A 12,002-nucleotide genomic window follows, 5' to 3' on the forward strand; every position below is an offset into this window, starting at 1 on the left:
CAAGATTGAACTTTGTAACTGGAGTAAAATATCCCCAACATGTTATGTCTGCACATAGAATCTCTTATCATGGCAAAGTTAAGGGCCTGGCAAATGTTAAAAAACTACTGAACATGCAAAAAATAATCCAGGATTGCCTGTTGTAACCAGGGAAAAATATGCACAAGATGTTGTCTGCACAAGTTCTCAGAGCAGTGAAGCAAGTGTTAATGATTTGTAGCTTCAGAAGACATCATTATGCCAGCGGTGGTTATGCAATCTTCCCTGCTAATGATTATTTTGAGCTCAGTGTTTCCTGATCAGCTATGTTGATCTGTTCCTTCATTTTATGTTACCTTATTTGGGTATGCGTTGCAGCGAGATTATACTCGAGTCATAAGCTTGAGAACATTGTATTTATTTTGAGAATACAATAAAGGATCTATCTTTTGTGGGGCTGGGCTTTTCACCTTCATGTGGAGGGCTTTCCCAGGATAATTTACTGTGTCATCAGTTTTGTGTTTCTGTATTTTGTATTCTAGTTCAAAACATTACCAGGTTGAAGTATAGATCCAGAATAAGAATAGGATGATTGGATTCTTGAAGAATTGTGATGTTGAAGTCTATTATCTCCATATGAAAACCCTCGTAGTTGTAGAGATTTGACCTAGTTCATCTCAAGCATCCTCGGGACAGAAACCTTCTTGGAGAAGTTTGGCTTTGGTTGTGGAAGATCTACCTCGGATAATGTTCTTCCCAGAAATTGTCTTGGTATTTCATTGTGCTTTATTTGAAGATTGACAAATTGTGAGGTATCCTTCAAAGACAATTTTAAGAATTTTTGTAGTTTGGATTGACATCCTTCCCTAAGGTGGACACCTAATGGTTTTTTAAATGGAGAAGCAAAAACAAAAATGCTGGCCACCACAGAGAAGATAATGCTGGATGCCAAATCTCGAGTTCATTTATTTATCTTAACCTAGCTTAACAATTTGGCTTGCCAAGTCATGTGATTTCTAGTTGAGTGCTCAAGGCATATGGTTGGCTACTTCTACCAAGTCTTATCATGGAGAAAAGACTATGCTTAATTTCTCTGCAAATCTGGAAATGTCTGGTAAGCCATATGGGGTATTCTTGGGGTCAACTCACCATTTTGAAGGTAGGGCCATTGGGCATTAAAAAAGTTGTATAATTGACGGGGTATTATTGGCTGCCTATATTCAGTTTGTTAAATGATTTTGAGGCTGCTGGAAAGGATATGGAGCACGAAATAGCAAATTACCAAAGCCGAGCACTTCTAGTGTGGATGTGGAGGATATAAAGTACAGGAAGAATCATATTTCAGTTGTTGCTGAGGAAAGAGCTGTCATGACAATCTGAAGTATTATTTGATTTAAAACTTATTTGTTTACGGTACTAGTACTATGCTGATAACTGTTCCCTTTGAGAGCTGATTAAGGGGGATCCTTTGTGCAATACTTCTCTTTGAATTTCGTTGTGGTTGAAGGATTGGTGTGGCAGACAATTGCAGTGAGTCTGAACTCGGAATTTTTATCTTGCTGCTGTACAAAAACTCTGCAATAGATAAACTTGCTCTAGATTGCTGTCCCACTGTGTATTGTTGCATATTTCATATTAGATGTATTTCAGACTTCTATTTCAAGTATGAGGATACTGAGTTCAATTTTCGATTAGATCTGTAGATGATGGGACGATAATTACTGGCCAGGCTAATTCTCAGAAGAAATCTGAGTTTGAAGTCGTCAGGTTTGAGGTTTTCCCCTGTAGTGTAAAGCGAGATTCAGCCTGCTTGTCGAAGAATAAATTATAATTCCTTTAGTACAGTGTGATCAGGAGGTGCAACAGATGGAATGCATACTTGAAGATGGATGGTGTTAGGGTGCTCTGTTTTCCTATCTTCAATTCTCTTATGGAGTAAGCCCAACTGACAGAGGAGCTTTCTGGATGGAAGCTTGTCCTAGAAATTACTGCTGGTTGTGTAGCTGTTAGAATTCAAGGACTATTCAAGGGGATTCTTCGGACACGTCACAGAAGCTATCCTGATTTCCCTGAGCGGGTGTTGATGTGGAAGCTCAGGTCATTTGTTGTTCCTATTCTCAGCATATGTGAAGACTGAAATCTGAAGGAGCATTGCTAATTAATCAACAACAAAGAGATAAGTATTTCATCATTGGACCATTGAATGATTGAATATTAGTCATGTAGTTAATATTAATCCACACTGTGTAAGCTTTTAGCATTGAATCATATATTCTCTTAAGCATAGTTTGACTCTATGAACTATTACTATATCTCCCTTAAATGCTTCCAGGATGGTTCAAGGAAAAAAATGAAGGTGGATTATTTATCTGAAATTGCATAAGGAGAAAAAAATTAAGCATCCAGTGTGGAGGCCATGTCAGCTGAAGATATGATCATTCATGAGAACTTAGCTTGCAGTCATGAGACTAAATTGATGTCTCCTAACCAGGTTGGGTCAGACTTACAAAACGTTTGCTTCAGGAAGGAAATTGAGAAAGATGAAGACGCTAAATAGCAGAGTTCCTATCATTGTGATCCTCACTACTTCTAAGAGGAGGGTATGATATTCAGAGGGAAACTCTTCAGCTGCAGAGAACAGATTTGTGCAGCCAATCTAAATTTGAAATTTTTAGCTCCAGAATAGGGTTGTCTGGAATAAGGTTGAGGAAGACTGTATCAGACTTTAGCATGTCAGAAGGTTCGGAGGTGTATGTTGAAACTCAGTCCTCTAAGGCAAGCATTGTAGGCAATCATTATACAAGGAAGTTGGAAGGTTGATGAAAGAGCTTGAAGATTCAGAGGGAGTTTGAGTGGCAGATGGAGAGTGCCAAGTACTTTGCAGAGGATCAACAAGCTTGTGTAGCAGTGTGACTGTAAAAGATCCTTATTTGGTCAAACATCAAAGTTATCCATCTTTTATTGTGATATTCAAAGTTGTAAGAATGTTGCCCTTGCTGGGAGAGAGTCAGCATTCAATTGTTCTTATTACAAGCTTAATGCATTTTTCTCTACGAAAGAGAAAATCAAAGTGGAAGTCCTTGTAATGCATTTTTCTCTGAGAGGAAGAAATTTGAGGTGAATTATTGCATTCCTCTCTGCAAGAGAAGTTGAGGTGCAAACCCTTGTTAATGCATTATTCTCTACAAGAGAAGTTTGAGCCGTAATCACTCATTAATGCATTCTTCTCTGCGACAGAAATTTGAGGTGCAAGCCCTTGTTAATGTATTCTTCTCTGCGAGAGAAGTTAGAGGTGCAAGCCCTTGTTAATGCATTCTTCTCTGCGAAAGAAGTTTGAGGCAAAAGTCTTTGTTCCAACTCTACAAGTAGCCATGGTGGATGTCATGTGAGAGACTCCATGACGATTGTGTTATTCTCCCTCTAGAAGTAGCCAGGTGAACATCATGTTGAAATGACAATATCACGTGGAGAGAATCCATGATAAGATTTGTTGTTAACAGGAGTATAGATATTGTGTTTGTCATGTTGAGAGACTCCATGACATGAAATCTGTAAATGATATCTCCTTTGCTAAGACAGTGTTCATGTTTTGTAGCTACAGGAGACATCATTGTGCCTGCGGTGGTTGTGCAATCTTCTCTGCTAATGATTATCGTGAGCTCAGTATTTCTTGATCAGCTATGTTGAGCAATTCCTTCATTTTATGATGTTGCCTTATTTGGGTATTGCCTTGCAGCGAGATTATACACTGTTTGTGATGATGAAATCATTAGTTTTCTGCCTTGATCCTTCTCATAAGATTCTGTTGCCTCTTACACACTATTATTGAAGCGATTGTAGTTTTTGATCTTTCTCCTTTCCCCGTGTGGTTTTTGTGTCTCATGAGGATTTGTATCGACTTGGTAGCTTAACAGTGAATGTTTCTTCTTATGTGTGTCGAGTGATACCTCTTAGGCTCCAATGATGACTTAAGTCATTTTTGCGCTGTGTAAAGAAGGATTGGCAGGATTGTGGTCTTCGGGTGCATATATGTGATATTATTGTGCGGTTTGAGAGCTTTAATTGTATACATTCTTGTGTTACGACATCTGATTTTTGGTATCTCAGTTTTGTTCAGACTGGATAACCTTTTGCTTGGTATCATGTTTTGTGGTTAAGACAGTGATGTATGGCCTGCATAAGATCATTTACGATAAGACTTACACTTATTCTTTTTGTAATCTGAGAGATTCATTTGGTGCTGTTAGCTCGTAGATGCTAAGCAAAAGGTGATGCTGGCTATGCTCAGTTGTATGTTATGTATATGCATAGCAAATGTGTATGAACTGTGAATAAGGCTTATTGTTTAATCTGTGTATGCATAGCAAATGTGTGTGAACTGTGAATAAGGCTTATTGTTTAATCTGTGTATGCATAGCAAATGTGTATGAACTGTGAATAAGGCTTATTGTTTAACTGTTAAGAGTTAACAGTCATAAGCTTGAGAACATTGTATTTATTTTGAGAATATAACAAAGGATCTACCTTTTGTGGGGCTGAATTCTTCACCCTCAAGTGGAAGGTTTTCACGGGATAATTTATTGCATTGTCTGTTTTGTGTTTCTGTATTTTGCATTCTGGTTCAAAACATTAACAGCAAGGACCTTGTGAATGTTGAATTCCTAAATGTGCCCAAGAAATCCATAATAAACCAGATAAAATTGGGTTTTGCTGAAGACTTGGCAACAAAGATACTTCATGTGATGAAGTAAGGAGAGATCTTGTAGAATGAAACAAGGGTTGGAAAGAAATCCATTATGGACCAATATCCTCCCTGACATTGTCGGAAAGAAAGGTTGCAGTTCACATTTTAGGAGGCATAAATGTCTTGATCATGATTGCGGACATGGTTGCAAGATTGATGATGCAGGCTGCCAAAGGTGGGTAGAGTAATTTCTTCTGTGGTATCATTTTTATCAGGGTAACAGCACCAAACAAAGCTCTTTATTTAACAATCCAAATAGATCCTCTCCAAAGATATCATCCATCCCTTAGTATTACATTTGCACTACTCCCAAAGCTACAAAATAAAACACAAATCCCAAAAGAATCATGCTTCCTGTTTACAAAATAACAAGGTCAGTTTTAACTTTTACCTGTTTAGCTTAAATTTAATTAACTGTGAAGCTTAGCCAGCCTTACGATTGCATAATAAAAACAATAAGCTTTATACTCAGTAGCAGGACTGAGATTCAAGTTACTGATCCTGGTCAGGGGTTCAATCAACAGATTCAGTCCCAAAAAAAATGGGTGTTGGGGGTTTGGGAACTTCATTTAGGTTCCTCCATATAAAAACAATTAAAAATCATAAACATATATAGAAATTTGCAGTAGCAATTAAGTTCATTAGAACAAGCAGCATCAAACAATAAACAAAACCACCATAAAAGTTAAAAACAATATAAATTAGTCAAACTCAAATCCAAATGTCATGAATATGAAATATATTATAACTCAAATATGTCTACAATCAACTATCACTGATCAGGCTTCAACATTATATGTATCTTCAAATGTATCATCATTACTATCAATATTAGGTTCTGTGGCTACTAGTTAATGAATGAACACAAGCAAATGCTTGTTAGCTGGCTTGTACTCAACAACACATGTATAAAGCTGGGAGGCAGATGCATCCAAGTCATAGAATGAATAATAGAAAGGTGCTTTCTCTTTAATGCTCTAAAAGGGGTAAACATGGATTATAATAAAAACTCCCTTTCACTCTTATTGAGGTGAGGATGATTTGATATCTAATAACAACTAGCACTCTCATTCAAGTCAGTGGTCAAGTATTATTGTTGGTCCATGTACTATCAAAGGTTTTTGTTGACCAACTCATAAGCCTTGGTTACTCTATCTCTTAGACAATCAATGAAGAAGAAATTGTGTATGGCAATCTCAGTTCAATTGTCACAATACTAGAATCGTGTGATGCTTATGCATGTATGGTTAACTAATGTTTGTATCTCTGCATATGCAGTTAGCTATAGTGCTTCTCCACATGAGGGAGGTGGGCCAAGGTTGGGGGACAGAAGAAGCGAAGGGTCAGTAATAAGGTGTATATGCACCAATGCTAAATGAGGGATGATTCCTATTATACGACTCTAATTGGAAATTCACAGCATTCTCAAGATGTCAGGATGCATTCCCATCTGTTTGGAATGTAAAACATCAGCCATGTCAACCATTGCTTTAGAAAATACATGTTTTGGAAAATTATATAAAAATAGAAGAGGGGGATGAAATTGCAGAAGCACAAATTGACCCAAAAGAACCTCAATGACCTTGCTTATAAGATAACAATTTTTTTATGCAAGGGAAGGAGACTTCAGTTACAACTGAATTAAATAATGTTGAACACTCTTTTTGGCATCCATTAATAACAATGTTTTTCGCATCTAGGGGACAGTTCTATTTATTGATTTGGTGTTTTAATACTGTAATTGTAAATTCAAAAACATTCTTAAGACACTGGGATGCATTACCTGCCTGTTTAGAAATTACATCACCCATGCCAAACAGTGTTTAAAAAATCCATGTTTTGTAAAACTATATAAAAACAAAACTGGGGAGTGAAATTGAAACATGTTTGAGACTGCAAGATTGACCAATAAGTATCTCAGTGACAGTTTATAAGAAAACAATACTTTTGACATAAGTGAAGGACATTCCAGATTCCTGTTAAAGCTGAATTAGATAATGTCAAACAAATTTTTTGGCACCCACAGGAAAATTCCTATTTTATGACTATATTTGGAAATTCACAAAAATCCTTGAAACATCAGGATGCATTCCCATCTGTTTGGAGCACATAAAATCACCAATGTCAACCATTATTTTTTTTAAATACATGTATTATAAAATTATATAAAATAGAAGTGAGGGAGTGAAATTGGAACATGATTGAGTCTACTCATAGAAGCGCAAGATTGACAGAAGAACCTCAATGACCTTGTTTATAAGAAAACAATTTATTTGACACAAGAGAAGGTGACTTGTTGAATCTGAATTAGATAATATTGATGCAATTCTTACTGCATCATCGAGAATATGGAGTGAAGTTGAAATCAGAATTTTGAAGTGGAATCAATAGAAAGGGCAGCAGAAAGAAAGTGCAAGAACAAGCAAAAGCAAAAGTGTCATGAAGGGCTGGACAAGGTGTGACATGTTCAGAGATGAATTTGTTCTTGAAGAGGAATCATTACCAAACAGTTTGAACTTGCATCCAATGAGGAATTTTAGTCAAAGTAGAAAGTTGCAAAATATATTACGGACATTTAATTTCCTACGATGATGATGATCAACAATTGTGACATAAAAGCTGTGCATTGTACTCCTTTCTAGTCTAATACTAATAAAAAATATACCTATGCATTCTCTAAATTGCTTCCAGGCTATAGCTATAATAGATGTAATCCAGATTAAATATCGATTGTTGTCTTGCAAAAAAATATATCATAAGGCCATAAGGGATGATAAGATCCAGCTGCATTCAATTACTTTGCAATATGAATGCTAAAAGGAAGATAATCTGAAGTTCAGATTGAGTCTTTTCAACGATCATACAAGAAATCTGATCTGTGTTTACATATGACCTTTTACGAATACCAGTTTGTAAAAGCTGTTGAGAATACATCAAAGTCAGGGTTTGCATTCACTTCTCACAAAAAGCAAACCTCTCTAAAGCATTTCCCAACGCTTCCAAAGAATCAACTAAAAGTAGATTTAGGAATTTATGCAACAATTCTATTACTCCTAATATCCAAGTAATCCCACTTAAATAGAAGACAATGTACATTTAATATTTACAAATACTTTCAAGCACTGTTGCAAACTGGATAAAAACAATCAATTGGGAAATAAGCCACATAATAATAAGGATAGGATCTAAACAGAGGCCTTCGGGTAACTAAGTTGAACTTGTAACCATCATTTTATTAAGTCGTCAAGGCTTGATGTCATCGTCATCAACATCCCAGCTTAAATCCTCGTCATCCTCAATAGCGTTGATTCTTTTGCGGATATCTGCCCTGTGGGGGCTTCCTCCCGCAGCCAGTTTCTTTTCATCAACGCAGCTGAGATCTTCAATCTCGTCCCAGCCAAGGTCGTCCTCATCATGAGCGGATGACGGTTTACTAGAAACAAGTGAAAACTCACTACTTTTGCTAGATTCTGCAGGGTCTGTTTTTACTTCCATAAAGGTTTGTTCACCACTTTCATCATCAACCTTTGGACTCTCATCATTTCCTTCCTTGGTCTTTACTTCCTGTGCCAAATTTTCATCATCCTTCTGTTTCTCTATCACATTTTCAAGAGACCGTGTTTCTTCGGTCATTTCTTTAACGGTTTTTTCGGCAATTTCTGGCTTTTTTCCCGCCGCCTCTACAATTTCTTGTTTACCAGCCAAATTTTCATCAGATTGGGATAGTTGAGCAGAATTCTCCCCGGCTTCCTCACTAATCACTGGTTTCGTTCCCAAATCCTTGCCAATTTCTACATTGTTCATTCCAATATCCTCTTTCACCTCAATCTCCTCCTCGTCATCTACTTCCCAGCTCAGATCTTCATCGTCCGGTGAAATAATAGCTCTCTTCACAAGATCAGCCCTAGCTTCTTCGGCCTGCTTCAATTTATGTAGCCGATAAAAGTACCGCGTCCAGAAGGTCTCGTAATCCACAATATTTGACACGAGCCTGGACTTGACCTCCTCCATGAACACATTCTCCCTGCACAAAGTCTCTACCTCCTCTGCCCTCTCATCCAATCTGAACTCCGCTTTCCAAGCCTCGAAATCCTCAGCATCCTCAGGCTCCCGGCAATAAGTGTTGCTATCAAGCTGCATGGCTCTAATCTGAGCCTCAAATCTACTGTATTTCTGGACACCTACATTACTATAAACAGAAGAGGAAGAAGACGACTCGACCTGATCATTACTGTAATTTTCCTTTTCCTCGTCAAGCTTTGAGATTAAATCCTTACCTTCTGCCAAGATATCGGTGGTTCCGCGCCAGACAGTGCTGCCGAATTCATCAATGACCTGGCCAACGCTCTCCAGCGACTCTTGCGCCACTGACGCGCCGGCTTCCAGAGAATTGGGAAGATCTTTCACCGCGCGGCTTGCAACCTCGCGGATCGCCTCCGTCTCCTTCTTCAGCCCTGTGCGAAACTCATCCAGATCACGCCGATAGGCGTCGATTACCTGCTCTGATTTTGAAGTAAGAACCTTCACCAGCCCTCCAAAGTTCCAAATTCCCCCGCTGTTCTCCTCTTCAGCCGAATCCTCCTCATTTTCCCAGCCATCCGTCGCATCATTGTCCGCATTTTCTTCATTTTGCAGCGGCAAAGATTCCCTGTCCGCCTTCTCTGTATTTTGCGGCGGTGAATCATCCTCCGCTTCAAAAAATGCCGTCTTGAAAAAATTCATTTTAGAGTATTTTGGGAGAAAATCTAGATCAATTACAGTCGAATTTGAAGAGATGAAATTCTTTAAACTTGAGGATTCTTTTCTTGCTGCTGTGGATTTTGATGCAGAAGGGAATTTGCAGGAAACCCTAGGTGGGAAGGCGTTTGGGTGGCTTCTTAATTACCCCTGAAGATTGTCATTCGATTTGGAGGTGGAGTAACAGGTATGCCTCTTTCCCGAACAATCGGAAAACGATAACATAGGTCAACGTCACTAGTTGTCATGTGGCATTATAACCATTTGGAAGAAACGAGAGAAACCCAAACTTCACATTGCCCACAATCCATCTACTTTTTAAAACAAAATAAAATTTAAAGGTTTCTATCTATCTCCTTGTTGTCAGTAATCTTCAATTGTGAACCCCAAATTACAGTCTTTTCTTTTTCTTTGTTATTAGATTGCTTCTGGTTTCCTTCTCTTGGATGATATCAAACATTGATGCTCAAAAACAAAATGTTACAAATATTAATGCTAAAAAAAATTGTTACAAAATCTAATTCAGACCAAAAAAAAAAAAAAAATTGTTTGATGTGAATTGTTGAAAATTGAAATTACAAATAGTTTAAATACACTATAATCAAGAACATATATTATCGATGTATTCAATTATACTTGTTTAGTTGAGTTAAAATATTTTATTTTTATTTTTTTTTCTAATTGGATTAAGAATCTCAAAACAACATTGTTACAGCATAGAACAACATCATTACGACATAAGCACTAGAATATGCTCATGACATCAAACTTAACCATCACTATAGCAAATGTTGGATAAACATGGGTCGGCCAACAATGTAGTATGATATGGCGCTCTCCAAATCACTAGCCACTCAACCAATGAGCTGGAACTCCCATCTTATTGAGTCATCTCTACACATGTTGCAAAGTTAAGTCTAGAATGGACGAGGAGGTTGTCTTGATTCTATTTTGTAGCAACGCATGGAATTTTTTAGCATGTAAGTTAGCTTCGATGTCCTAAATAGAGGAGACAAGCCAAGTCGTTGACGTTAAAATATTAGAGCATACAACTTGCATTTATGTTTCCAATGGGAGAAAGGAGTGGGAAAAGGCAGCTTGACATTGAATCTTCCAAATATTTTTAATAATAATCAACCTACAGGAGTTAGCACTCATGTTATGGATGTGGGAGGATCCAAGAAGAGCATATTTCCACAACCAAGTGAAATTGAACAACATAGTTATGGAGGTTTAAGGGGCAACCCACAACAATCTTACATGAGAGCAAAGCCAAAAATAGTGGATTAACAATTCGTCTTTACCACAAAAGGGACAGTGTGGTAGCTGAATGAGGAATTTAAGATGAGAGCCCATTGGAAGCTTGGCGTGGAGAAGTTTCCAAGTAGTAAATTGTGATTGAGCATCGGCTTTAGTTTTCTCGATTTGAAGACTGAGCTTGTTCTAATGAGACTAACTTCATTTACATTTCCAAATAGTGTTGAGATGATAAGAAATTGCCAAGTTAGGTAGAAGCTTCCTATACAGAACTTTGAGAGGGAAAGCTCTAATACTACTACCGTTAGGCCACCTCTAGTCCTTTAGAAAACTTGAGTGACTGCTGGAAGAAATAAGGATAAAGAGATTAGGAGGAACTAGCATTTGGAGTTATGTTACAGCCACCTTGTCAGTAATGGTTAGATTAAAACATTGTTTGAGTTGAGGCCACAATTTTCAAGTGAAGTTTGTGGAGTCCAAAAGGTCTCTAAATACCTGAATGCCTTTCCTAAAGAGACATTTAGCTTTGAACCTGGATATCCTCGCCAAAGGGATGCCATTGTGTTGGATTAATTTATTCCACCAAATTGAAGAGGAGGAAAAATTAGATTCGTGGCTGAAGGATCGATCATACCAAGATAACTTACTTGAAACAAGTTGCCAAGCCTTCCAAATAAAATTAACAGTAGCTCAGCCATGAAGTTTAAAGAATGGGGCAAGGAGAAGCTTATCGTTCCAATGAATTGTGCTCCAAGAATTACTAGCAGTGGTTGTTTGAATTCTATATCTGACTAGACTCTTCCAAGGAGCAGTCTCATCCAAGGCTCTATTGATCTATTTCACTTATAAGCAAATCCCTTGAGTGTGAGGGTCTATGATGCCCAACCCTCCCTTATCCTTTGGAAGGATACAATGAGACCATGACGTAGCAGGCATACCTTTTTGGTTACCCCTTTTGGACCAAGTAAAATTGTGAATGAGATGAGTCAATTGATTATAACAAGCTTAAACAATAACCAACATGAAAAGATGTAAACATGGCTAGCTAAGAGAAATTTATTAGCCACTTGAATATGACCAATCATGGATAAAAAGTGGTTTGACCAAGTCAATAGTTTGGATTTGAATTTAAATAAGAACAATCTTCACATATCTTTCAATGAAACTCCAATTCCAAAAGGGATACCAAGATATTTGGTAATGACTCCATGTTTTATCTCTGTCCAATCATTAGGAAGCCATGGGTTATGAGAGTTGGGACGAGCCATCCACAATTTTGTGAGTA

The 12,002-nt window shown here is 37.6% G+C and overlaps 1 protein-coding gene across 1 annotated transcript; it reads right to left on the minus strand.

Annotated features, from left to right (window-relative positions):
• Positions 1-7,491: 7,491 nt before the first annotated feature.
• On the minus strand, positions 7,492-9,696 carry LOC149572826 (BSD domain-containing protein). Its single transcript, XM_089813900.1, has one exon. It carries the CDS (start codon positions 9,443-9,445, stop codon positions 7,967-7,969), a length of 1,479 nt encoding a protein of 492 aa, XP_089670026.1. The 5' UTR covers positions 9,446-9,696; the 3' UTR covers positions 7,492-7,966.
• Between the last annotated feature and the right edge of the window lie 2,306 nt (positions 9,697-12,002).

The sequence above is a fragment of the Cupressus sempervirens genome, chromosome 2 (genome assembly GCF_028749045.1).
Source record: "Cupressus sempervirens isolate cs-2001-9-10 chromosome 2, ASM2874904v1, whole genome shotgun sequence".
Taxonomy (NCBI): domain Eukaryota; kingdom Viridiplantae; phylum Streptophyta; class Pinopsida; order Cupressales; family Cupressaceae; genus Cupressus; species Cupressus sempervirens.